Raw genomic sequence first — 27,327 nt, 5'->3', positions numbered from 1 at the left:
CTTTTATCACCGTTAGCATCGAGTATTGACTCACTAGCGTGTGTTTTGCTTTTTCATATCCGTTAGCATCGGGTCCAACCCACTAACGTGTCATTTATCACCGTTAGCATCGAGTATTGACTCACTAGCGTGTGTTTTGCTTTTTCATATCCGTTAGCATCGGGTCCAACCCACTAACATGTCTTTTATCACCGTTAGCATCGAGTATTGACTCACTAGCGTGTGTTTTGCTTTTTCATATCCGTTAGCATCGGGTCCAACCCACTAACGTGTCTTTTATCACCGTTAGCATCGAGTATTGACTCACTAACGTGTGTTATGTTTTTTTTCACATCCGTTAGCATCGGGTTCAACCCACTAACGTGTCTTTTGTATATCATGTTGGGATTCGGCAGGTTTGGGTTTTATCCCACTGACCGTTTTTATTGTCGTTGGGCATGGGTTTTATCCCTCCAACCTCGGCAGGCTCGGGTTTTATCCCACTGACCGTTTTTTATTGTCGTTGGGCATGGGTTGTATCCCTCCAACCTCGGCAGGCTCGGGTTTTATCCCACTGACCGTTTTTATTGTCGTTGGGCATGGGTTGTATCCCTCCAACCTCGGCAGGCTCGGGTTTTATCCCACTGACCGTTTTTTATTGTCGTTGGGCATGGGTTTTATCCCTCCAACCTCGGCAGGCTCGGGTTTTATCCCACTGACCTTTTTTTTATTTTCGTTGGGCATCGGTTTTATCCCTCCAACCTCGGCAGGCTCGGGTTTTATCCCACTGACCGTTTTTATTGTCATTGGGCATGTGTTTTATCCCTCCAACCTCGGCAGGCTCGGGTTTTATCCCACTGACCTTTTTTTTTATTTTTATTTTCGTTGGGCATCGGTTTTATCCCACCAACCTCGGCAGGCTCGGGTCGCATCCCACTGACCGTTTCTCTTGATTATTTGGTTAATAATTGTGCTTTAACATTCATTTTGTATTTCCTGTTTAGAAGTTCTGAGAGCTCAAACTTTTTCGACTTTGCAAAGACCGCAGTTTGTCAATGCACTTGTTTCATTGTGGTTCACTTGCATTCGAACTACGTTTGACCTGATTCCCATGGCGGGATACGTAGGCAACTCTACATGAGTTCGGTCACGTGTTTTGCAAGTTCATTACATCTTTTGTTCAATAATTTCAGCCAAGTGTTAGCTTGTTTATTTTAGCTCAGGTACAGCTAGAAGAGACAGGTAAGCAATTTGGTGTCTACGTCTTTGTCTTGAGTTTCTTTGAAACTCTAGACAAAGAGGGGCAAGCTGTAGACACCAAAATTTTGTCAATTTTTAATATTTTCTCAAGATTTTTCTATTTAATGAATTATTTATTTTCTAGTATTTTAATGTGTAATTTTCTCATTTTTACAGGTTTATTTTAGGAAAAGAAAAAAAAAAGACAAAAAAACAAACAAAAGAAAAAAAAACAAAGCAAAATAGCAACAAAAAAAGGAAAAAAGGAGAAAATCAAGAAATCAAATCATCCTAATCATTTTTTTTCCCCACCAAATACATTTAACCCATTTCACACTCAATTGCCAGGGACCTTTCTTTTCATTGGCAGAAGTCATCATTTCGGAAAATCCTACACACAAGCTCCATTTTTTTTTGGCTACAAGTCCCTCTCGGCTCTCTCTGGAAAAAGGGGGGAAAAACAGACAAGGAAAAGAAGGGAGGCTCTCGGCTCTCTCTCTGGGCTCTCAACCGAAAAAAGAAAAAATTTTCCCTCCCTCTCTCGGCTAGCTCTTAACAGACAGAGGACAAGCCACAACAAGAAAAAAGACTCCAACTCTCACTGGGACTCTCGGCTCTCTCCCTCTCGGTTCTTTTTTTTTTTTTCTCCCAACACACCCACAGGCATCAGAGAAGCTTCAGCCAAGGCAATTTCACTTTCATTGAGGTACTTTCCAGTTTTTTTTTTAAGGCATATGAGATACATTTTGGTTTTAATTTATCTTGCTTTTGCTGGTTTTTATTGTAATTGTTGTGTTGCTGAAATTTGGGAAATGGCATGAACCAGATTTAGGAAAAGGAAAGGTTTATTGTGAATGCATGTTAATTGTTTGAAAAAATGCCAAAAAGAATTTTAGGGGCTGTTTTGCTTTATTTTGGCCATTTTATGTTGTTTTCTTGTCAAATTAAGATTATAGTTGTATTGTAGAAGTTGCAAGGAGTGTTATGGTATAATTTTTGTGATTTTTGGTGAAAGATATAGTGTTTTAAAAAATAAAAACTGGACTGACTTTTTGCTTTTCGGCCACCTTCGGATCATCTTTTGTAAAAATTAACTCCGGAAATGGAATCTACGCGAAAAATCGAGTGAGGGAGTGTATTTTGGGGAAATTCGGTGACCGGAGAGGTCGCCGGCGACCTCCGGCGACGGCGGTCCGGTGGCGGCGGCGCCACCGGCGACCACCATGGCCACTAGCTGAAGCTTCAGCTGGCCGAAGAAGGAGGAGAAGAAACGAAGGAAGAAGAAAGAAAGAAAAGAAAGAGAAGGGAAAAGAAAGAAAAGAAAAGAAGAAAAAGGGGGCTTGGGCTAGTGTTTTATTTTTTAGGTGGGCTTGTGGTTATTTTGGTTGGGTTTGGATAATGGACCTTTGTTTTTTTTTTGGGGTTTCGGATGGGCTAGAAGGTTAGACCCATGCTTTAATTTTGGTTGGGTTTGAGTGATAGAAGACGGGCTGGCCTGTGTGTTTTGGCTTGGACTTTCGGCTGGGCTTAGGTAGTTTTCGGCCCAAAGAAATAAATAATGGCCCAGTGGCCTGTTTTCTTAAGAAGATCTGATTACGATTTGCACTTTAGCCCCTGATCTTTGAAGTAGTTTCACTGTAGCCCAGAACATTTTAAATTCCTTTCACCTAGGTCCTTAAATTAATTTCACTTTGGTCCCTGGATTTTATCTTTTATTTACTTTTGACCTCTGTACTTTGGAAAAATATAATTTTTGTCCCCAAAAGTTTCTCAATTTTTGCAATTTAGTCCCTAGTGAATTTTGACTCTCTTTATTATGATTGCTTCTCTTCTTTAATAGCTAATTATGCTACTTTTGAGTATGTTTAACTTGTAATTTTTAGATATTCTTAAATTTATTTACGTTTGACATGTTAAGGTGAATTTGGTACTTTTATTATTATTATTTTTCAATTAAATTGGTGCCATGATTCTTTTGTTCACTGTGAGTATAAATAGGACAATTTGACTCCATTTAGTCACCACTTCAAACGAGAGGTACTCCTATTTTTATTATTTCAATGTCAATTACGTGCTCTTATGTGCTCCTATGTGTTCTTATGTGTTTATATATTTTTATATGTTTTATTTATTGCATTTAAATGTTCATTTAAATTTTCTTATATTATATTTGTTAAGTTAATTTTTATAATTATTCGAGAGGCATTTAAATACCTCAAAAAATGTAATAGATAGGATAACTAATTTTATTTTATCATATCTTTCCCATTTTAGATTGTAGTTAGATTCCCCGATGTAATAGATAGGTTGCGTGTTTATGTGGCTTATGTGTTATGTGTTTTATCCGCTTTTCTTAGGATTTTAGCATCTAGATATTATGTTTGCGTGTTATGTGCTACGTGCTCTTATGTGTTTATTTGTTTTAATTTATGCTTTATTTGTTTCACTATGAATTGTTAATGCATGACGTCACCACACTAGTCCAATGCTAGTTGTGGCTTCTCCCTCCGCTTACTTGCTAGTCCAACGCTAGTAAGGATTTTTAGAAATGGGCTAGTCCAATGCTAGATCCATAGATCGTTCATGCATTAGTTTCATTTTTTGTGTGATATTCATTACATTTTCATGCATATTTTATTTTTAGAATTTTTTCCCATTTGCATGATATTCCCTATTATCTATTATCCCCCTATCCTCCATGTGTTAATCATGTCATTTAGAATTGCATCTCATTTAAGTTAGTTCATTTGCTTGTTCATGTTTGGAGAGTTATTCTTTAAATATGGGAAATGGGGTGATTATAACTTTTTAGTTTCAATACTCCATTAATCCCTACATAAGAAAATCATGTCACGAATTTTTGTCCCCCCGTACCCGTTATGCTTGCATTCATTTTTCTTTGCTCACTTATACCTTATGTATATAATTTAATTTTCTTTTCTTTTCTTTTAATTTCATCATTTGCATACTCGTGACACCTTCAAGGAATTATTTTGGCCTTCGCAATTAATGTGATTGGTTCAATTAAACCCTTGAATGAACATTTTGTTCCTTTCGATATTTTTTATAAATTTAGATTTGCATCCATGTAGGAAACATCCAAATATGATAAAATTAAGGGTTAGATTAGGAAAATTTTGATTAAACCTCGCAACTAGCTTAGACTAGGTTGAAAGGGTGCCTTAGGTTTGAGTCAATGAAACCTTTGCCTTCCCTTTCTTCAACCGTGACTCCCGAACCTATTTTCTCTTGTTTTTCAAAGACCTGGAGTTGTCAAAAAGGGTTTTGATTTATTTTATTTTTTATTTTTTTGGGTGATTTGGTACACCAAAACTCCATACCAAGTGGCGACTCCTATTTTTTCTTAAAAACCCTTTTAGACTAAATTTTGGACCCAAATTGTCGCATTTTTTTTAAGTCCCATTTTAGGTCCTTTTCACTTATTTTTGAATGGAAATTATAGCTTTTATAAATACCTATTTTTATTCTTATTTTTCCATCGCGAAAAATGGGGCGCGACACTCATTAAACATGTAAAATTCTAAGCATAATTTTCCTTACTTAACCGAATATACTTTCTAAAATGTAAAAATTCTAATTGCATAATAACCAATTCTAAGCCAAATGAGGACTAAACCTTCCAAGATACATATAACATTTTATCCAATGGAAGAATTAGGCACTTAAGGTTGAACAATTTGGCCGTTAATTGAAAAAGTGCAATGAAATATGGAAAATATTTTAGAAAAAATTTGACAGAATTTCCCCTTATAAATAGACAAAACTCCCTGCCAACAACTCAATTTCAAGAAAATTATCCTCAGGGCAATATTTCCGAACATGATTCCAATATTTCTAAATCACAATCAACTAAAATCATGTACTTCAAGACACAATCAAGCCATTAGGTAATCAAAACACAAAATATTCCCTCCCCCACACTTAAAGTTCACAATGTCCTCATTGTGAAAGAAAGGAAAAGAAACTAATACTCCTCTTATGAAGAAGTGGTAATGCAATTTGAAGCCACGAACATCATTATCATCCCAAAAGCTACTAGTCTGCATGAGGGGAAAATACATAGCCATAGGGGGGTGAGACGGTCCCATAAGAGTCATCAGCAGATAACAAAAGAAAATGAAAAACTAAATAATAACAAAAGAAAGCAAATTAAGTGGATGAGCCTCCAAGTTCCGTAGCATCTTCTCATCTACCCTCCACACGAGCTTCATGCTTGCCGTCTCCTCTTGGCTCAGGAATCGGTGTAGGAGATCGACGGATGTAGAAATGATCCTCCAAAGCCCATAGACGGCGATCATGCCGCTCTAACCTCTCTGAGAGGACGCGTTCCTGCTGGTCAGTCCGCTCCATTACTCGGGTCTCCATACAGCAGATGGCATTGAGAACCTCTTGCCACCGAGACCTAGAGGGAGGTGGTGGAGGTGGAATGGGAGGAGGTGGGGGCTGTTGTGCCTCTGTTTCTTGAGCTTCCTGTTCTGGTTAAGGATGAGGAGGAGGCTGAGCGGAGGTCGACACTTCTCCAACGTCGCAAACCAAAGAAGTTCCAAAATCCGTAGGAATACCTAAGGACTTAAGTAATGGAGTATTGACTTCCTCGGCTGCCTTAAGGACTATGGCTCGCTCGGCTCCAAGAGGAACCCCTAACTTCTCAAAAATAAGGGACAGAAGGCGAGGGAACCCAAAGTAGGTTTCGCCCACTCTCATGCGAGCTGTAGTTCGCATGTAACTGATGATGATGCTGGCCAGAGGAATACCAGTCAGCTGCCGACCCACACCATGCATCATCTTATCCATGAAGTATAAGTCACTGTTACGGACCTCCCTTTTTTCACTCCTTTTCGGTACCACATTAAAGGCGAAGAGATAGAAAATCAGATGGTACATAGGCTCGAAGGAATCAGCATATACAATGAGCTTCTTCGAACTTCCTCGCTCCCGGTATTGACCCTTAAGACGTGCCACAGCTTCTCCCACCTGCCATGGATCACGTGCCTTAAATTCCTTGGTCAATTTAACATCTTCTTCCTCGTCCTTGAGTTTGACAAATCGGGCGATTGTCTCTCGGTGGATGACCACTCTCTTGCCTCGAATCCAAGAGACAATTAAATTCCCACTGTGGCTCTGCTTGTCCTCCACATTGGCATAAAACTCCCGCAACAAATTGGGATAGTATTGCTTCGGCAATTTGAGTATGTTCTCCCATCCAAGTCGCTTAAATGCCGTGAAAATCTTGTAATGATCATCTACCTCCGGTGCCAAGTGTTTTCAATTATGATCTCTTTGTCTAAGCCGGCCTCGTACCATTGTTGATTTTCTAGCGAAGTGAATCGCGTGGTATCATAGTCTGGAGGTGGCTCCTCACGACTAGTGGATGCTTTCTTTCGTCGTAAGCAGGGCGGCTCTGAGAACCCGAGAAAATTATGTGTATACCCTAAAATTGGTTTATTTTATCTACTTTGATATTAGAAATATTACATATAACGAATAAATGATTAAATTAAATACCTAATTGAATCCCTATAAAACTGAGAATTTAGAAATATCCTAGAATGGTGAAAAAAAATTATATGAATCAAATAAACATATGATATGCATATTGTAATTTGAGCCATTTGAATACATTATATACTTGAATAAATATATGCCTACTTAATTTTCTTTAAAACCAAATGTGTGGGAATTTACTGGATCGATATAAGGGAAATTTTTTTTACAAGGTACATACAAATTAAAACAAATGAAATATCGAGACAATGTGCGAAATAATAAAATTACGGACTCGTGGTAACCAAATGAACTAAAATGAAAATACTAAACTAACCTTGGGATTTTTGGTTAAACTACCATGCAGCCAAAGAACTAACCATCAGGAATTTATAGAAAAAAATCGAGAGACTTGAGGAATTGAAATTGAATAGGGGTCGACCAATTATCTACTACACTAAACGGTGGAAAGGAAATGAGTAGTGTTTTGGCTGCTAGCTTGGGGCGGTGAATAACTCTCATTTGGACAGCTGTTGGAATGAACTTGCTACCAAAAGTTGCTGAGTAAGCAGTGACTGAATGAGAGTTGGAATGATCAGCACCGAATGAAGAGGTTTGAGTGGTCGGCTGAGTGAAGGAAATATGTTCATTTCTTTTCTTACCAATCTAGTATTAGAAACCAAACTGAGGGAGAGTTTCGGTCACACCCATGCATTTCCAAATACCACCGAGTGAGAGGAAACAGAGAGAGCGAGGAAAGAAAGCAAGATTGAGAGAGAGTCAGAGCAAGACCGAGAGAAACTAAGACATATTTCTCTCATCTCAGTACACAATCAAAAGGGAGGAAAGGAAGCATTTATGATTTTCTCTTGCTTCCAGTGCAACCGAAAGAGTGAGGAGGAGAGAGTTAGACAGTGTTAGCTGCATTCATCTAGCTTGTGACCTTAGAACCGTAAGCTAAGAGTGAGTACAAAGAGGTCAAACCAGTCTGCAACTCACGTATCAACTGCATCAGTGAGGGAACAGAGTGAGAGCTGGTGCAATCTAGAGGAACCAAAGCTTAAAAACTGGAGCAGTCTGCAACTGTTGAATTCTAAAGGAAAGAAGGTAAAAAAATTCTGTAATAAACCTTTATTTATTAAGTATAAGTGAATATATAAGTTGCATGTTAAGTTTAGCAAGGAAAATGAATTCTTGACCAAGGAAAAATTCTGATTTGGGATTGAAAAGCTGTTGGATTGAAACTGGTAGGAACCGAAAGTTCATTGGTTAGAGTTGCAGCTTGGTAACAAGTGTAGAATGGAAAATAACGTTGGAAATTCATGTAACATATATATCTCAAGTATTATAAGAGGTTTAGCTGTAGAAACTTGTGAAAAGTTGGAGATTTGGGTTGGAACCGATGGAAGAACCTTGCTGGAATTTTTCCAGCTTCATCCGAATGGAGGGAAATGGAAAAGTTTCAGCTGTCATTTGTGAATAATGACTCTAAAATTCTGTATTAATCTGTAATATGTTGTATAATATCTCGATTTCTTCATGCACGAAAGATTTTAGTATAAAATGATGGGTTTAGTGGAAGAAATTCTTGTCTTTTGCACTGATTACTGTTTAGAATTCAACCCTATGGCCGAGAGAGGATATAAACCTTGGTTCAGTTTTGTTCTTTGATTTTTGGCTGTCAACATATATCCCTGCTAAAGATACTCTGTAGCTTGATAACCATCCTCTGCATGTTAAGTTAGTGTTAACAAAAAAGAAATTAAGGAAGTAACCGTATGTTGAATTGCCAATTGATGACTGTTATACTTAGCTGATGATAGATTAGTATATATATGATTTCTTGGCTGAACCATTGCTGGAATTAAGTGTTATTTGCCTTGGTTTGTGTTGGACAGAATGTATACTCAGTGTTTAGTGTTTTAAGCAAGTAAAAGATGGAACTTTGTGGAAATTTTTGAAGTGGTATTGCTGAAAAATTGACTTGCTGACCGAGAGAGTGAAGAATTGAAACTCTTATGATATTTCAAAAAAATTCCAGGATGATTGGTTGTAATCTTGTATAAAACATCTTATAACATCTTGACCCTATCATTCACGTTCATTTTAGTGAATTTGAGACCTGAAAAGCTAGTGAAATCTGAGAGAACTTAAACAACAAATTTGATTGGAAATTGATTTGGCCGAGAGAGAAGAAATGAAAAGTTTTTCCAGTTCTACTCTTTAAGTTGGATTGAAAATGATATAATCTTAGTCTAAATACTTCACAAGACTTTAAATTTGGTGTATACGTATATATTCATCATTCTTAGTTAATAAACTTAATAAATCTCGAAGAGAAATGTAAGAAAGAATTGCTGGAATTTCACATCATGTTTAATAAGCTAAGGAACTTGGTTTCTAGTGATTTAAACCTTAAGTTGGTGAGATTTTAACGCTTAAAACTTCTCTCCTTACACTTTAGATGTGATACCCCAACTTTTAGGATACTATTGTTGTTTAGCCTCAAAGAGAATATTACGGTTTCTTTATTTTATTGTTTTGTTTTAAAAACTAGAAACCCTAAATTCTAGAAATAAAGCCTAATCAAAACCCTAGTTTTTACTTGTGAGTAACCCTTTTCTCAAATTTCTCATATTTCAACCGAAACTCTAAATTCAATTTATGGAATTGTAAAACCCCTCACGTTTTCTTAAAAATGCCCTTTTAATTGGAAATTATGATTTTATAATAGCCCTACCACCCAATCACCCCACAATAAGTGCAAATGAACATGAAAGTAAAGGTTTTCACTTTTCGTTTTCAAGTTGGAGCGAGTTAGGGTTTTCACGTTTTTCCGTAGTGTGACTATTCGGTACGGAGTAAGGATCAAATTTGGTAGGTACGAGTGACTTTTGGATGAGAAAATATTATATGATTTGAAGTGATAATAATAAGTTAGTGATTAGAAGGTAAAAATCCAAGTATACGTGATTTAAGGAAAAACGGCTCGAACCGACGGGTATCGATCACTACCGATTGAACGCACCACTTGACCACCACTTTCTTACCATACAAGCTCATTAATATTTGAGCAAAACATCTCCTTTTTTCCAGCTGGCTTTGACCGAAATTTAGGGCTAAAAATGCAAGGAAAGAAAAAGAAATTTTGGTTGGCTTTGGTGGTGACAAGTGTCACTCACCTATGGCCACTTGACCAAGCCAAAAGTCCAACCTTCTTATCCTCCATTTTGCTCCATTCCCCTTCATTTTTCTGCTGGTTGGCCGAGACAAGAGAGGAGAAAGAGAGAGCAAGAAACAACCTTCCTTCATCTTGAGTTTGAGTCATCCAAGTGAGGAAACAAAATTCTAAATCGATTAATTTGTGAGTTGTGACCTTGGGAAGTTAGGGGAAACAAAAATTTCAAGAGGAGGTGAAGTATTACTCTTGCAAGCTTCTTTTGTTGAGGTATAAGGTCTAACCATGGCTTTGGTCCTTTTATTTTTGCTTAAGTTGTTATATAACTCATATTTTGGTTAGATTAGTAGTTATCCAAGTTGTTGGGATGAATTTGAGGTGATGAATGTAAGTTAGGGTTTGATGATTTTCTACCTAAACTTGTTGTATGGATAATATATGTTGTATCTAAGTTTATATAAGTGATTGTGGTAGTGATTGAAACAAGAAATGAAGAAAGTTTTCTTTGAAACCGTAAAATTCCAGATTTCTGGAAAAATGTAGCCCTGTTCTGTCCGGTTCCAGTTCGTGATGTTAGAGGCAGAATTAGGCTTAGAATAAAACATGAAAGTTGTAGAGAATGATATTTTATAGTTTCTACAAAATTTCAGCCCAATCGGAGCAACGTAGCCTGTGAAAAGACCAAAATACCCTCGCTGCCCTAGGATGTTTCCAGTGATCCGTTTTAGACAGTTCATCTAGTTGACCATGTCTATTCACTATGATCCATGCTGATTTAGCCATTTTCCAAAACATGAAAGTTTTAGTACTCTGTCTTAGATTTTAAACGCCTCAAAGAACGCCTTAAACGGACTTTGGTAGCCTGAGATATGGTCATTTAAATGTAGTACGGTTAACTAGCCGGTTAGTTGGAAGTTGGTTCTGTGAATTGGGAATTTGATTGGGTTACACTGGAAATTTGACTAAGTGATCTTCATGAAAGTTGTAGGCCCTCGTCTTAGCTTCGAAACGGTATAAGTTGTAGCCCAATCCGATAAGCGTAGCTTCGGTTGTGTCCGTTACGTAAAACTCTATCAAATCTGTCTCTTGTTAAACTTCATTTCCGCACTTGTTGTTAGCTTGATTTTGTTCTTGTATTGTCTTGAGCCTATTGAACGGCTATTGTGATGAATTTATATTGTGTATGACTTTGGGATTGGCTGAGGAAAATAATGAAGCCGTAAATGGCTGGAAAATTTGGTAAATTCAAAGGGCGTGCTGCCCAAATTTACGCTCGAGGACTAGAGAAATATACTTGCGACTTGAGTAAGGGTTAAGAGTGATTACTACTTGAACCATCTAGGATATTTGCGTCTTCTTTTATCGAGGTATATAAGTAAGGACTTGGCCGAACTTGTACTCTTGAGAAATACAACTATGACCACTAGGAATACGTTTTCCTTGTACTTTCGACTCAAATGGCATTTCCAAGTATAAATGTTACAAAGTTATATAGTTTGAAAAGCGAGCGAGTGTTTCACGAATATTCTCCAAGTGAATTTCCATTTCTTGATTCTTATTAAACGAAACGTCTAAGTTTCGAACCTTAGTCGATTTTTAAAGTTCTGAAACAAAGTTTTATCGCAGATTTGGACTCCGAACCCGGAGTATAACCCAGACGTGATTACTAGGGACACTTCATTTTGGTGAGTGCTTCCAAATACCTGATTGAACTGGACACTTGTTTCTAATACTTGATCAATATGATTAAATGATATATGATTGGCTTGATCGGGTAAGAGTGTACTTTATCGCACTTGCCCTTATTTGATATATACTTGTTTATTGTTGAAATTGAATTGATATACTTGTTTATGTTGTGCGCACTTCCTGGAATTCCAGAAATCCTACGGCAAGTTACTCGGGTCGAGCCGGCAAGGGCTTGGTCGATTGGGTAACGAACCCTGGGTCTCTTGATTGTCGAGTGGAGTGATATCTCCTCGACTAATCGGTATACTCGAGTATTACTACCCGTGTTTATTGAGGATTTTGGGCCCAGTAGGGGGTGTGAATAGTGGACGGAGAGTAGTGTAAGTGGTGTTCTACTGGATTGGTTACTTACTTGAAAGTTGACGGAGTGTCAACTATTACGTGATCAAGCTCCTGATGATGAAATGGGAAGTTGGCTCCTGAGAGCCATCCGTATCCTTATGCTTTGAAATGATTATTGTTTATTGGATTATTGTTTCCTCTGAAAACTTTTACACTCGCTCATTTTGAGATTGCTACTTGACGTGTTATTGCTCACTTTTATGAACTCTTCATGCTCGTTACTTTGCTATATCGAAAACTTGTACTTATAAATAATGGTCAATTTGCTATTTGGAACCTCACTGGGCTTTTAGCTCATTCCACTCCATTTGTTTTCCTTTCAGGGGTACGAGCGAGGCGTGAGATATGTAAAGACTAGCGTAGACTAGTTGTTTTTGACTTTTGACTTGTACTCGCGCTATTACTCGAATAGAATGTTTTGTATCTGGATTGTATATACTTTGAACCAGTTTGGGTATATTGAGGTTTTGTATCTTGATTGTGCGTCAATGTAAATTATAAGATTGAATTGGGATGTTATTTATGGTCTATGGATGTATGCATGTGATACGAGTGAGTGAGTCCTGGCGAGAGTTGGGCAGGCGGTCCGCCGAACCCTTTGGTACGCCTTAGGGGAGGTGGGGTCATCACATTAGAACTTTAGAACTTATGTTTGGGGTTGTACATAAAATTCCTAATCTCGAAAGTGTAAATCAATTGAGAGTTTTAAGAGTACTAGATTGCTTGAATTAGTTGAACTATGTTTAGAGAATCCTAAAACTCTAAATAAACTTATTAGCATTCACATTAAGAATACCTGAATGATTATAGTTGTATTTTACCTCAAGAATTGAGAGTGATCAAGGGTTTAACCAAGAAAGCGAAACTTAATCGATTTTTAATGGTGAGTGTTTCCGAATTTACGTGTTTAATTGATTATGTGTACTTGAGTGAAATTATGTGACAAATGTACTTATTATGAAATATTGCTAAGTGATCCATTGCAAAGTGTATCTCAATTGTCCCTCGCCTTCTAAGTCGGGAGTGTACTTTATCGCATTCGACTTAGTTTGAGCTTGAAGGTTGATAATTGATCAAGTAATATTGTAAGTGTGCATGACTGTAAGCCAAGTGTGTACTTTATCACGCTGGCTGAACTGGGCCCCAAAACCCTCTGTTCAATGGACTATTCGAGCCAGTAAATGGCTTGGTCGGGTAGGACGATAGTTTTGGATAAGTGTTTTGGTATACTCGAGTATTACCACGGAGTAGCAGATCAATGATATTGATATGGCCATCTAAGTGAGGGAAGTGTTTATTATTTTGGACGTTATAAGGAGGAGTTCGGTGGAGTGTGTAGTGCATTGAAGTGGCTCTAATACAAGCACCGTATCCTTTTAAAAGTGATTGTTCAGTGAAGTGAAGTGTTTCCTTAATTGTTTAATGAAAGTGATTGTACAGTGAGTGAAATGTGTACTACTTGCTTAATTATACTGATTTAAGTGCTTATTGATTGTTGCTTGCATGGAAACCTCACGGGCGTAAGCTCATCCCCTCAGCTTTGTTTTCCTTATAGGAGTTGGAGATTGAAGAGTGATTGGATTGAATTAGAAAGTTATTTTTGGAAGATCCGTTACTGTGTGTATATATTGTAGTCATGGTTTCTTTTGTATTTAGAGATGGTTGAATCTTTTGTTTTAGGTTGATGTGATATTAAGAATGGATGTTTAGAACATGTATTTTGTTTCTTTTATTGGATAAATTTATGTTTCAAGTTTATTGGAGTTGTACTTAAGAGTGAATGTTCAGTTGTTCAATGGTAATGTTATCTGTGAAGTTAATGTAAGTGAATGAGTCCTGGCGAGAGCCAGGCGGGCAGTCCGCTAACTTCTAGGGTATGCCCTAGGAGAAGGTGGGGCCGTCACAGCGGCGACTCGGGTGAGGGAGACTCTTCCACTGGTGACTGCTCAAGTATTGAAGGAGTACGCTCTTCACTTGAAAAAGGTGAAGGAGTGCGAACACGAGCCCGTCTTGTGCGAACCATGATGTCTATATCAAAAGGAATAGCAATGCAAATTAGAAGCCATCTAAACCCCTTGAAAATACACTTTAAAAATGTTGGACAGTAATTTGAGAAAATTTTGGCAGAGTTTCTCCTTGAAAAAGGATGAAACTCCCTGCCAAGAATTACCAAAATTTAAATAAACAGACCTCTTAACCCTTTATGACATCCATTTTCAACAATTGAAAAGCATATTTCCAATTAGAATCTCATTAATGGCATGAAAAATCCAATCACTTGAGAATTGAAGTTATATTCAAGAATAGAATAAAATCTCAAGGTAAAAAGGACTTTCAAATAAAATGTGCAACAACTTTGAACCTTAACCATTACTTCAAAGTATCATCTCCATATGCATTAGCAAAACATCCTCAATACGAACAATTCTCAACGTATAGTAATTTCATATAAGAATTACACACCAATCGGCTATACTGAATACACATTATCATCAATTTGCATAAAAATGAGCTTCAATTCTTAAAAAATAAGTGCAAATTATCCCAAAAGAAGCCAGAAATTGCAAGCAAAAATTCAATGTGCTTTAACTTAATAATTGAGAAAAACAAATCTCCAAAAATATCACCATATTAACAAATTCCTTAATTCTAAGCATACAAATAGTTCTAATGAAAGATATTAGCACAATGTAATACAATTATAGCAAGAAATTTCAACATATATGCATTTCCCAAATATATATAAAAATAGAAAAAATTAAGAATTAGGAAATGTAGAATTTGAAGGAAAGTTGAAAATTCTTACCTCAAGTGCGTAGGGTGATGATAGACGATGATAAAGATGCCGAAAATGCAAGAGAAACAACCCAAATTTGTTCCCAAATTGATCAAATTCAGTCGGCCCCAATTTCCCGTTTTAACAATCAAAATCCCCAAATTGATGTTTTTGATGCGTAATTGTTGAGGGTTATGATCACAAGATGTTGGGGAATGTTTTTATGGTGAAATATTGGAGGGTTATTGGATGAAATGGAAGATTGGTGGAGAGGGGTTAGGGTTTTCGGTGAAGAAGAAGAAGAAGAAACTGGAAAATGAGGAACCGAGACTGCGTTTCTGCTTTGAACCCGAACCGATCCGAGCTCGGATCTACTTGAACAGGCCTCGGATCCGATAGGCTCGGATCCGGTTCTCCAGAAGAACAGACGAGCCCTCGGATCCGTCTGGAAAATTTCGGATTCGAGCTCGAATCGCCTGTTTTCTGCATTAATTGCAGAAGCTGCAATTTTTTTTCAATTTTTCTTCCTTTTTCCGGCCAATTCCAAATTACACCTTGGACAAACTTTTTATCAATTCCAACCCTTCACGCAAGTGTAATATACCCTAAACACTAAATCCAACTTCTTAAAACACAACAAACACATCTAAATTGTAAATCAAGGGTTGAGGTTCTTTGATCATTTTGACACCTTTACACTAAAATTGCACTTTTAGGTATGACTTGCATATCAAATGAGTCAATGAGCATATATAAACATGTTATCACCAAAACTCACTTGAATATAATGAATGTGCAATATTGGATATATGAACTGGAAATTTGGACACTTAAAACAAAATGCAATAGGAAAAACTCCCTTTTTACGATTGTTCTTCAAGTGCACCTCCAAGATAGACGTTTATCATCCGGTAGCCCCCCTACAAACCATTAAAACATTAAAAATCACACCAACTCATGAAAAACATATTAAAAACACATTAAACTAAAGAAATCATTGGGTTGCATCCCAATTAGCATTTTTGTTTATAGTCGTTGGCTCGACTTAAAGGTTGAATTCTCAAATTGAAGAAGAATCACCCAAGTGACATATGAGTCTCTTGGGAACAATTTCACTTGCTAAGTAGGGTTTTAATCGTTGTCCATTGACCTTAAACCTTTCATTTCTTGAATTTGCCACTTCAATAGCTCCATAAGGAAATACTTGAGTAACTTCAAATGGTCCCGACCACCTTGACTTCAGTTTTTCTGGAAACAATCTTAGGCGTGAGTTGAATAAAAACACTTTTTGCCCTACCTGGAATTGTTTAGGAATAATATGCTTATCATGCTAATATTTGATCTTTTCTTTATAAATTTTGGCATTTTCATAAGCATGTAGCCGGTGTTCCTCCATTTCACTTAACTCAAGTAGCCTCCTTCCACCTGCAAGATTAAAATCCATATTAATTGCTTTAATAGCCCAATAAACTTTATGTTCAATCTCTACAGGTAGGTGACAAGTTTTTCCATAGACTAAATGATATGGCGACATCCCTAAGGGTGTCTTAAATGCCGTTCGGTAAACCCATAGTGCATCATCTAGCTTTGTAGCCCAATTTTTACGTGATTTATTCACGATTTTCTCCAGGATGAGCTTTATCTTTCGATTAACTAACTCTACTTGTCCATTTGCTTGAGGATGGTACGGAAGTGATATCTTGTGCCTACAGCCATATTTAAATAATAAGGAATCAAGTTGTTACAAAAATATTTTCCTTCATCACTTACTATGGCCTTAGGTATGCCAAATCTACAAAAAATGTTCTTTTTAAGGAATCGAAATATAACCTTAGAGTCATTAGTAGGTGAAGCGATTGCCTCTACCCATTTAGAAACATAATCCACTGCTATTAAGATGTACTTATTATTAAAAGAACTAGGGAATGGTCCCATAAAATCAATACCCCATACATCAAATAACTCAACCTCCAAAAAGATAGTTAGGGGCATTTCATTTTTACGAGATATATTTCCAGTTTTTTGGCATACATCACAACTTTTAACATATTCCCTAATATCTCAGTACATAGTTGGCCAATAAAACCCTGATTGCCATACCTTTGCTACAGTCTTTGAAGTGCTAAAATGACCACCTGTTTCAAGATTATGACAATGATATAGAACATTATGTACCTCATCTTCGGGAATACATCTGCGCACCATACCATCGGCACAATATTTGTAAAATAATGGTTCCTCCCAAAAATAATGTTTAGCATCATTTAAGAATTTTTTTCTTTGGTGGGAATTCAAATCACTTGGTAGCACTCCACTAACTACAAAATTAACTAAGTCGGCATACCATGGTGACTTTTGAATAGCCATTAAAAACTCATTTGAAAATTCTTCTTTAATGGGAAGAATGTTTTCTTGAGGCTTGTTCTCCAGTCTAGAAAGATGATCTGCGACTAAGTTTTCGGATCCCATTTTATTTTTGATCTCCAAATCAAATTCCTGCAATAATAAGATCCACTGAATTAGTCGAGATTTTGCATCTTTCTTATTTAAAAGGTATTTAAGTGTCGCATGATCGGTGTATATGACGACTTTAGAACCCACTAAGTAAAATCTAAACTTATCCAATGTAAATATCACTGCTAGCAACTTCTTCTCTGTTGTCGCATAATTGATTTGAGTTTCATTTAACATTTTACTTGCATAGTAAATGACATGAAGTCGCTTATCATGCTTCTGCTCAAGAATAGCTCCCACCGCAAAATCACTAGCATCACACATCAATTCGAACAGTAAGCTCCAATCCGGTGATGTTATTATGGGTGCTAAGACAAGTTCATTCTTCAACCTATTAAAAGCAAGTAAGCAATCCTCATTAAAGTGAAAAGCAACATCTTTTGCAAGTAATTCACATAAAGGTTTAGCAATTTTGAAGAAATCCTTAATAAACCGCCAATAGAACTCCACGTGTCCAAGAAAGTTTCGAATGCCCTTCACATTGGTAAGTGCAGGCATTCTCTCAATTACTTCTATTTTGGTTTGATCTACCTCAATACCTTTTGAAGAGATTTTATGGCCTAAAACAATACCCTCGCAAACCATGAAGTGACATTTTTTCCAATTGAGTACAAGATTTGTTTCTTCACATCTCTGCAAAATTAGATCTAAATTGTTAAGGCATTGATCATAAGTAGATCCAAATACAGAGAAGTCATCCATGAAGATTTCCATGATTTTCTTATTAAAGTCGGAGAAAATTGCCATCATGCAACGTTGGAAAGTGGCCGGCACATTGCACAATCCAAAAGGCATTCTTTGAAATGAAAAAGTGCCGTAGGGACAGGTGAATGTAGTTTTCTCTTAATCTTCCGGTGCAATGACTATTTGATTGTATCCTGAAAAATCATCCAAGAAACAATAAAATTCATAACTAGCCAACCTTTCTACCATTTGATCAAGAAAAGGAAGAGGAAAATGATCCTTTCTAGTAGCTGCATTCAGTTTTCTATAATCAATACAAACTCGACATCCAACTACAACTCTAGATGGGATTATTTCATCATTTTTACCACATACTATAGTTATTCCCCCCTTCTTTGGCACTACATGAATAGGAGAAATCCAAACACTATTAGAGATTGGAAAAATTATACCTGCATCCAGCCATTTAAGGATTTCTACTCTTACCACTTCTTTCATGTTTGGATTTAACCTTCTTTGAGTCTCAACCACCGGTTTAGAGTTTTTTTCCAACAAAATCCTGTGCATACAAATAGTTGGACTAATTCCTTTGATATTAGAAATTGTCCATTCTATAGCCTTTAAATGCTTCCTCAAAACGAATAAGAGTTTGCCAAGTTGTTCCTCATTAAGTGCGGCTTTGACAATCACTGGCAATGTCTCTTTTTCTCCAAGCAATGCACATTTGAGGTGTTTAGGAAGTGGCTTTAGTTCAAGCCGTGGAACTTGCTCACACGATGGTGGGGGTAGCCCTTTACTCAATCCTAACTTCTCATACGCATTGCCCCTTCTGTAAGGAACTTGTGCCTGCAAATATTTAGTCATTTCTTCAACTTGTTTCTCTTGCAAGCCTATACCATTAAGACAAAGTTCAAGAGAGTCATCGTCAAGGTTAACTTGACTCATCTCTAGTGTCAATTTATCACATATGTCAACAGAATAAACATGATCGGTAAAAGAGGGATACTTCTCTACTTTACTCAAATCAAACTCCACTTCCTCTTCACCGATTTGGAACTTGAACTTTCCACGTTTAACATCTATTATAGTACCTGCAGTGGCCAGAAATGGTCTACCAAGAATAATAGGTACATTAACATCCTCTTCCATATCTAAAACAACAAAATCAACGGGGATGATGAATTTCTACACTTTAATAAGCATATTCTCCAATATACCCATTGGATGTCTAATAGACCTATCAGTCAATTGCAAAGAAATGTTAGTACGCTTTAACTCTTTCAACCCTGATTGCCTAGCTACAGTTAAAGGAATCAATGAAACACTAGCACCCAGGTCACATAGTGCTTTAGAGAATTCTATATTACCAATAGTGCAAGAAACTGTGAAACTCCCTGGATCTTTCAACTTTGGTGGTAATTTGTTTTGTATGATGGCACTACATTCCTCCGTTAATGCAATAGTCTCGCTATCTTCTAATTTCCTTTTCTTAGTCATTATCTTCTCGAGAAATTTTGCATACGAAGGAATCTGTAAAATAGCATCAACAAAAGGAATATTAATATGTAATTGTTTGAAAATGTTGACAAACATCTCAAAGTCTTTGTTACTTCTCGAAGGCTTCAATTTTTGTGGAAATGGCACCGGTGGAGGAATTTGTGTTGTCTCTATAATCTGTGGCTTGTTTTCTTCCACCTTGTCTAACTCACTCGACTGTTTGTTTTCTCTACTTTCATGTTCTCTCACACTTTCAATCACAGGAGGATCACCCACTTTCTTACCACTACGGAGGATTATGGCCTTCACATGCTCCCTTGGGTTTACCTCAGTCTTGTTAGGTAAATCACCTTGGTTTCGATTTTGACCGCATTAGCTATTTGGCCTAATTGGTCTCGACATTCCTATACATATTAGTGAGTTGGTCAATCATTCCCTCAATTCTTTCAAACCTTTGAGTAGTGGCACTAGCTAGTTTTTCAATTTTATCATTTGATACATTTGCTAGTTTCTCAATTGCCAATTCCCAAGCTAGTTTAGACTCCGGAAGTGGTTGTTTCGATTGAAAATCCGGTGGATTCATTGATCTTTGTTGGTTTCCTTGATCCTTCCATCCAAAGTTTGGATGATTACGCCACCCTGGATTATAGGTATTGGAGTATGGATTGTTTTGGAGTGGACGGTTATAATTGTTGAGATATTGAACCTGTTCGCTGCTAGAACACATAGAATCATCATGATCTCCTCCACAGTTAGTACAACACACAACAACTACTTCTTGGTTAGAACTAGAACCAACTTACCTGTTAAGCATCTTAACCACATTATCCATCTTTGCACTTAACATATTCAAGGTATCTACTTCAAGCATACCTGCGGTTCTCCTTGTATTACCTCGTTCGTTGGCCTATTGATAATTATTAGCAACCATTTCTTCAATCAATTGTTGAGTTTTCTTGGCCGACTTTCCCATCAACGCTCCTCCTGCTACCGCATCTACATGCGTCTTTGTCGGATAGATGAGACCATTGTAAAATGTTTGGACTATTAGTCAATCAAGGAGACCATGATGAAGACATCTTCATTGTAATTCCCAATAGCGCTCCCAAGCTTCATATAATGTCTCTCCTTCCTGTTGAGAAAAACTAGTTATATCCATTCTAAATTTAGCAGTTTTTCCAGGTGGAAAGAATTTGTTAAGAAAAACCTTAGCTAATTCAGCCCAAGTAGTAAAAGTGTTTGGAGGATGAGATTGTAACCAAACATTGGCCTTGTCCCTTAGTGAAAATGGAAACAGTCGAAACTTAATTGCATCATCACTAACACCATTAAGTTTTATAGTGTCACAAATTTCAAGAAATATTAACAAATGAGAATTTGGATCTTCAGTAGCATTACCTCTATATTGAGATTGTTGAACCATTTGAATAAGTAATGGTTTAATCGTAAAATTGTTAACAGTTACCGTTGATCTTACTATGCTTGTTTGAGATCCTTGTGTCCCCGATAGAGCAAAATCTCGTAGAGCTTGTCTATTTGCTTCGTTTTCGGCCATCTCTTCTTCAAATGGTAGCTCTATTAAGATTTCCTCTATCGGTTGCCAAATCTCTTGTTCTTCTTACTGTGGTGTATCCCTCCTTTGTCTACGAAGTGTCCTCTCAATTTTTGGATTAAAAGGTGTAACTTCCCGAAATATCCGGTGCATACACTACAAACAGAAATAAGAAAATTATGCAGATTCAATTGTCAAAAATTGATAAAAATACAAAATTAACTATAAACAACTCAACTAATAAAAATAAGGCTGTCTAAATTAATAGAGATGATTAGACCCTAATATTACTGTTCCCCGGCAACAACGCCAAAACTTGATGGGTCTTTTATATACGTACAACTAAATTTCAATTTATACCCGTTGACTGCAAGTATACAGACCAAACTAGTAGTTTAGGGCATTTAATCGGGTCGATCCCACGAGGAGCAATGTCTACAAGTACTAGGTCCAAATTTCCTCTATTATTTAGACTTACAATGAATTTGAGCAGAGAATTTATATTAACTACTACCTACAATCTGATTTAACAATTGCAAGATACAAATGGAGAAAATTTCACTAAAGACTTGAATCTAGGGATATAGATTCCACTTATGGCACAAAAGATCCAAATGAATGAATTTAACATTTATTACTACTCTTGTTTAACCAGGAATTCATTTCCAAAAATGCAAAATCTCATTCTCATGATAATAATGATTTAAAACAGCTTAGTTTCTCCTAATCTTTTGGTGAATAACTAATTCTGCTCTTGCTTAATTCATGAAATGTACATTAATCCACTTGAATGTATTTCTATTCTCATGAACATACAACTCAAGTTCTACTCATGTTTTTCCATTGCTACCACCAATTCTCATTGAATAATAACAACTATAAACTTGTTATTGGTGATCAAATAATAAAAAGTAATTAATCATGCACAAGTAAACAAGTTAATACAAGATATAACAAGTGCAAATCACATTCAATTCATATCACTTGGCCATAAGTTTCATCTACTCTCTAGATATAGAAAATTAGCCACTCATGAATGATGTAATAAACAAACTCATAACTTCAATAATGGAAAACATCTCAAGTTACAAGTACAAGAAGTATAAAGAAAAACTTAGCCAAATTGTTGGTGAAGCTCTCAAAATTCTGCTATGTCTTGCACTAGATAATTCCAAGATGAAGTCTCCAAGTGCTCCTTCAAGAACTTCTTAGTTAGAGAGAAAATGTTACAAGAAGAAAAACTAGCTACGTATGGTTCCCCTGACTTCCCCTTCATTTTCTACATAAAAAGATGGTAGAAAGTGCCTTTTTTCTCTCCTCATATTCCAACATCTCAGATTTGTTAAGAAAGTCAAAAGAAATGTTGTTTTGACTTGACAATAAATCATATTGAGTTTGTTTGGACTGAGTTTATTTGGTTTGCAAAATTTATTCTCACAAATCCCAACCACCTTTTTATCTTCCCAATCACCTTTTTATTTCACATACATCACATCACAAAAAGTGCTACAGTAAATATCTCAAATAAATCATCCAAATAAACTCTTATCCAAACAAACTCATTGTCTTTCTTTTTACTTCAGAAGCATGTGCCACCGAATTCTCTCATCAAAGATAGCTGGAAAGTTGTGTGAAAAGAAAGAAAAACGGCTGAGCCACTTGCAGAGGAGAGATGCAGATCCGAGGCCTTGGATCTGAGGGATGCAATTGGATCTGAGCTCGATTCCTAGCTGATCAGAGGTCTTTTTCTCATGGATCCGAGCTCGGATCGACTGACCTCGGATCGACTGTTTCAGAAGTACAGACGAGGGCTCGGATCTCCCTTGGTCCACACGGATCCGAGCTCTTCAATTTCCAGAATTTTCAATTCCTTCCCTTTTTCTTCATTTTTGCTCCTAGTTTCTTTTGCACTTTATCCTCCAGATGATCCTTACTTTTTCCTTTATCTCGTACATGAATTTCATATATCAATATCCTTCAAAATATCACTAATTAAAGCATTAATCCACTCATTTATCAAGTTTTGAACACTTAAACAACATTTAAGCAATTAGCACCAAAAGAGTTCAAATATGGTTTTAATCTTCTCAAAACATACCAAAAGTTCATGCCAAACTTGTACAAAATGTATGTTAAATATTCACTTATCAAGGAACTTGTGAAAATTGGAACTATGAGCATGAAAAAAGCTGATGCAGGCTGCTATGCATCAATTTTGTAGCCTTGCGTTGACCTGAGATTTAATCCAGTTTTTCTTTTGAATTCTGGTCATAAACTGCCTTGTTTTGCTTAGGATAATTTGTGATGGAATCAATATACTCTGTACATTTGATTAGAATATGAAACTGGGGAGGAACTAAGAGGAAATATTAGCTGCTAAGTTACTACCTGCTAGAACCTGTTAACTTCAACCGAGATGAAAAGATAGGAAACTCTAGATGTCCCTTGCAAATTCTAGCCTCTAAGCTAATGTATTAAGCTGTACTATGTTGAAAGGTCTCTTAACTGCAACATGCAAGAAAGAAATGGGTGGAAACTAAAGTGAACATTGAAGGGAAGAATGAATTTAATTGACTGTAGGTAGGTTGGCCGAGGGAATGAAGTAGGCTATGCAACTCCTTGTTGCTGATTCTGGAACTTTTACTAATGAACACATGGAAAATATGTTAATCCCTTGATTTAATAGATAGGTGCCTTTGAAATTAGCAAACTTAAGAAAAGTCTAGCTAAATTTGGTAAAAGAAAGCTGATGCAATCTGCGATGATACTGAGAGGGAGGAAATCAACTTTGAACAGCTTTCCATCCAATTTCCAACACTATAAATTTTCATAGATGATAGCCAAGGCTGCTCTGTGGTTTAGTAACTATGTTTAGCACTATGAGTAGAGTTAAACTAAGGCAAATAAGGAGGAAAGCTATGAATCAAGCTACTGAATTACATCATGGCCGAGTGAGAGGGAAGAGTTTGATCAGTCTTTCCTTTGAGTTTAGCTACCAATTTTCTATGTTCTGTTTAAGGCTACTTTGTATCTTAATAAATATGATTTGCCTGTTTAGTTGGAACATGAAATTGAAAGGAAGGATTTGAGAAAAACAACAATTGTTAGACTGTTACACTGCTAGAAAATTTAGTTGGGGAATGCTATAGCTAATGACAGCTTTTGTATGTGATTTTGGCCGAATAACATGCTGAAATTATGAGTTACTCACCTTAGTTCATGTTGAACAGAATGAATACTAAGTGACTAATATTTGAACAAATGAAAGATGGAATTTGTTGAAGATTTAGAAACATTAAACTCTCATGAAATTTTTGAAAACTTAGGTTAAATGGTTGTGAATTTATACGGAGCATCTTATAACATCTTGAAACTCTTTTTATGAGTATTTTAAAGAACTTAAAAATGGAAAATTAGTAAAATTTAAACGAGATTTAAACTATAGGCAACTTAGAATCTAGTTTAATCTAAAAAGGAAAGAATGAAAAGTCTATTTGCCTTAATCTTAGAATATTGGATAGAAAATGGTTTAATCTTAGGCTAAACGTTTTATAAGACTATAAACTTGGAATATGTATATTTCTTTGTTTAAAATGATAAAGTTGATAAGTTTCGAGATAAAATTTAAGAAAAGGTTGGATATATTATATATTGTATTTTAAGACAAACTTGACTTTAATAAGTTTAAATTATAAGGTAACAAATGATAAGTGATTATCTGCGAATTGTATCTTCATTTTGGAGTTATAAATTTATCTCAGGGGGTAGCTGTGAGCCAGAAAGTGAACCCGAGACTCGAGAGTAATTTATTTGGAATTTGGTGAGTGTTTCCACATTTGTGTGTTTAAAATTGCCTATGTATTACTTAAATGATGTTTATATAATTATGCCAGTGCTTTATTATGAAGTGTTTTCAATTGTCCCTCGCTTTCTAAGTCGAGAGTGTACTTTATCACACTCGACTTAGTTTGAGGTTGAAGGTTGATAATTGATCCAGTGTTATTGTAAGTGTGCATGACTGTAAGCCGTGTGTGTACTTTACCACACCAGCTGAACTGGGCCCCAAAATTCTTTGTTCAACGGACTATTTGAGTTAGCAAAAGGGCTTGGTCCGATAGGATGGTAGATTTGGGTAAGTATATAGGTATGTTCGAGTATTATCACAAAATAGCATATTACTGATATGGCCATCTAAGTGAGGGAAGTGTTTATTGTTTTGGAGGTTGTTGACCTTGGTCGATCAATCCTTGGTTTTGATGATTAACAAACTAAAATGTAGATTTGGGCTAATGTTTTTATGTGAGCAATTTGTTAGAACAGATTCTTGTGGCACAAAAGAAGAAGCAAAAACAGGGCACTCATGTGGGACGTCCGAAAGGAAGCTATCGGACGTCCGAAAGGATGAAGAACATCAAGAAGGAAACTCTGTCGGACGCTCGTGAGGAAGCATCGGACGTCCGGAAGGATCGGACGCATGCATCGGACGCACATCGATCGCATCGGACGTCCGAGAAATTTCGCAAAGATTTGATGACTCTCTGACGACGTTCGGACGCAGGGTTCGGACGTCCGACAGGTGGTTTGGACGCAGGGTTCGGACGTCCGACAGGTGGTTCGGACGTCCGACAGGCCAACGGCTAGTTTTGACAGCATTTAATATTTGACCGTTAGAGAGCCTTTTGAAGCCATTTCTCACCTTCTATAAATACCCCAAAGCACAAGAAGACAAGAGACTTTTGCCAACACAAAATACAAGCTTACAAGTGAGATTTTTGAGTAGAAAGATTCTTTGTTGGTTGTATAAGGGGTTGGGGAAGTTGGGTTGTGAGGTTGCTCAAGTGAAGGTTATTCTCTAGGAAGAGTAAAACCTTGGTGAAGGTGAACCTATCACTTGAAGTGGTAAAACCTTGGTGAAGGTTGCCTCATTTGTATAAAATAGTTCTTAATTGGGTGAGTGATCTTTCAAGTGTAGGCTGTTGAGGGTTAACTAGAATTGTTGTAAAACTCCTTGGCTCAACCAAAGTGTGTTTGGGGTGAGGAAGGAGTGAGCCTTCACTTGTACATCTTGGTTAGCATCGCCATCAATTGAAGAGGCTATTGGTTTGATATTTGGTTTGCATTTCTTATCCTTTCTCTTTAATTAAGTTTTCTTTATTGTGCTTAAATTTGATATATCTTTGTGCATCATTGTGAATTTGTTTGTACTCATTGGGTTGCACCGGGCACTTACAATTGGTATCAGAGCTTGGTCTCTTTTGATCAAGCTTAACCGCTTAGAGTAAAGATCATGGCAACCATAAAAGTTTCTTTTTTAGAAGGACAATCTATTGATAGACCACCTATGTTTAATGGTTCTCATTTTAGCATGTGGAAACAAAGAATGATGATTTTCTTACAATCCGTTTATATTGAATTATGGTATGTGGTAGAAGATGGTCCTTATGAAGTTAGAATAGTTGACTCTACCACCAATTTGAGTAGATTAAAGACTAGACAAGAATTGAATGAAAAAGACAAGAGATACCTTTCTTTGAATGTCAAGGCCATGTGTATATTGTACAATGCATTAGATGTAAATGAATCTAGTAGGATTAAAGGTTGTAAATCAGCTAAAGATATTTGGGATAAATTGTGTGTATTTCATGAAGGTAACCAAGATATTAAAGAACAAAAGAAATCTTTGCTTGTTTCTCAATATGAATTTTTCAAAATGCATCCTCTTGAAAATGTTGATGAGATGTGTAGTAGATTTTGTGACATTATTGAAGATCTTAAATTGCTTGGAAAAGAATATTCTTTGGGTGAGAAAAATAGAAAGATTTTGAATGCCTTGCCAAAAGAATGGGAAAACAAAATAAATGCTATAGAAGAGGCAAAGGATTTAAATTCTATGTCCATTGAATCTCTTGTGGATACCCTAACCTCTTATGAATTAAAGCTGAAATTCAAAGTGCAAGAGGAAGAAAATGCAAGAATGTATAAGAGAGGCATAGCTTTTAAAGCATCTCAAGTGGGGGATAACCCATCCTTCATGGGTAATGAAATCATGGAAGTGGACAATGATATAACTCCTCACATCAAAAGTTTCAAGAAGATCTTCAACAAGAGATGTTCAAGAGGAGATTGCAAAATTACATGGGATGAATGCAATTCAAAAAGAGAAAAAGAAGAGTTGGCCCAAATGGCACTAATGGCCGTTGGAGAAGATGAGGTAAGTTCTTATCACTCTTCTTGTGATGAAGATAATGAAGATGATGATGTGAAAATTCTTATGATTAAAATGCATAAAAGTTTGAGAAAATCTTATGCTAA

At 36.5% G+C, this 27,327-nt stretch overlaps 1 protein-coding gene, 1 long non-coding RNA gene and 1 other non-coding gene across 3 annotated transcripts; 2 read left to right on the top strand and 1 right to left on the bottom strand.

The window, feature by feature from the left end:
* The first annotated feature begins 1,374 nt into the window (after positions 1-1,374).
* On the top strand, positions 1,375-12,467 carry LOC140037027 (uncharacterized). Its single transcript, XR_011840864.1, has 3 exons — positions 1,375-3,255; positions 11,528-11,586; positions 12,316-12,467. It is a non-coding gene; the product is annotated as an uncharacterized lncRNA (long non-coding RNA).
* A 6,684-nt stretch (positions 12,468-19,151) lies between these two features.
* On the bottom strand, positions 19,152-20,295 carry LOC140036372 (uncharacterized). The gene is made up of 3 exons (XM_072077756.1): positions 20,267-20,295; positions 19,916-20,176; positions 19,152-19,779 (listed from the first exon to the last, which is right to left on the bottom strand). The coding sequence occupies exons 1-3, from the start codon at positions 20,293-20,295 to the stop codon at positions 19,152-19,154; spliced, it is 918 nt and encodes a 305-aa protein (XP_071933857.1).
* A 229-nt stretch (positions 20,296-20,524) lies between these two features.
* On the top strand, positions 20,525-20,631 carry LOC113733585 (small nucleolar RNA R71). Its single transcript, XR_003459089.1, has one exon. It is a non-coding gene; the product is annotated as a small nucleolar RNA R71 (small nucleolar RNA).
* The last annotated feature ends 6,696 nt before the right edge of the window (positions 20,632-27,327 follow it).

This window comes from Coffea arabica, chromosome 2e (genome assembly GCF_036785885.1).
Source record: "Coffea arabica cultivar ET-39 chromosome 2e, Coffea Arabica ET-39 HiFi, whole genome shotgun sequence".
Lineage (NCBI taxonomy): Eukaryota > Viridiplantae > Streptophyta > Magnoliopsida > Gentianales > Rubiaceae > Coffea > Coffea arabica.
This window is presented reverse-complemented; position numbering and strand designations above follow the sequence as displayed.

Excerpts from the sequence above, each read along its gene's own strand:
- LOC140036372 (XM_072077756.1), bottom strand. The coding sequence starts at position 20,295 with ATGGATAATGTGGTTAAGATGCTTAACAG. Across the intron at positions 20,177-20,266 it reads GTGGTTAAGATGCTTAACAG|CGAACAGGTTCAATATCTCA; the intron begins GTAAGTTGGTTC and ends GTGTTCTAGCAG. Across the intron at positions 19,780-19,915 it reads GCTAGTGCCACTACTCAAAG|GGAGCATGTGAAGGCCATAA; the intron begins GTTTGAAAGAAT and ends GGTAAACCCAAG.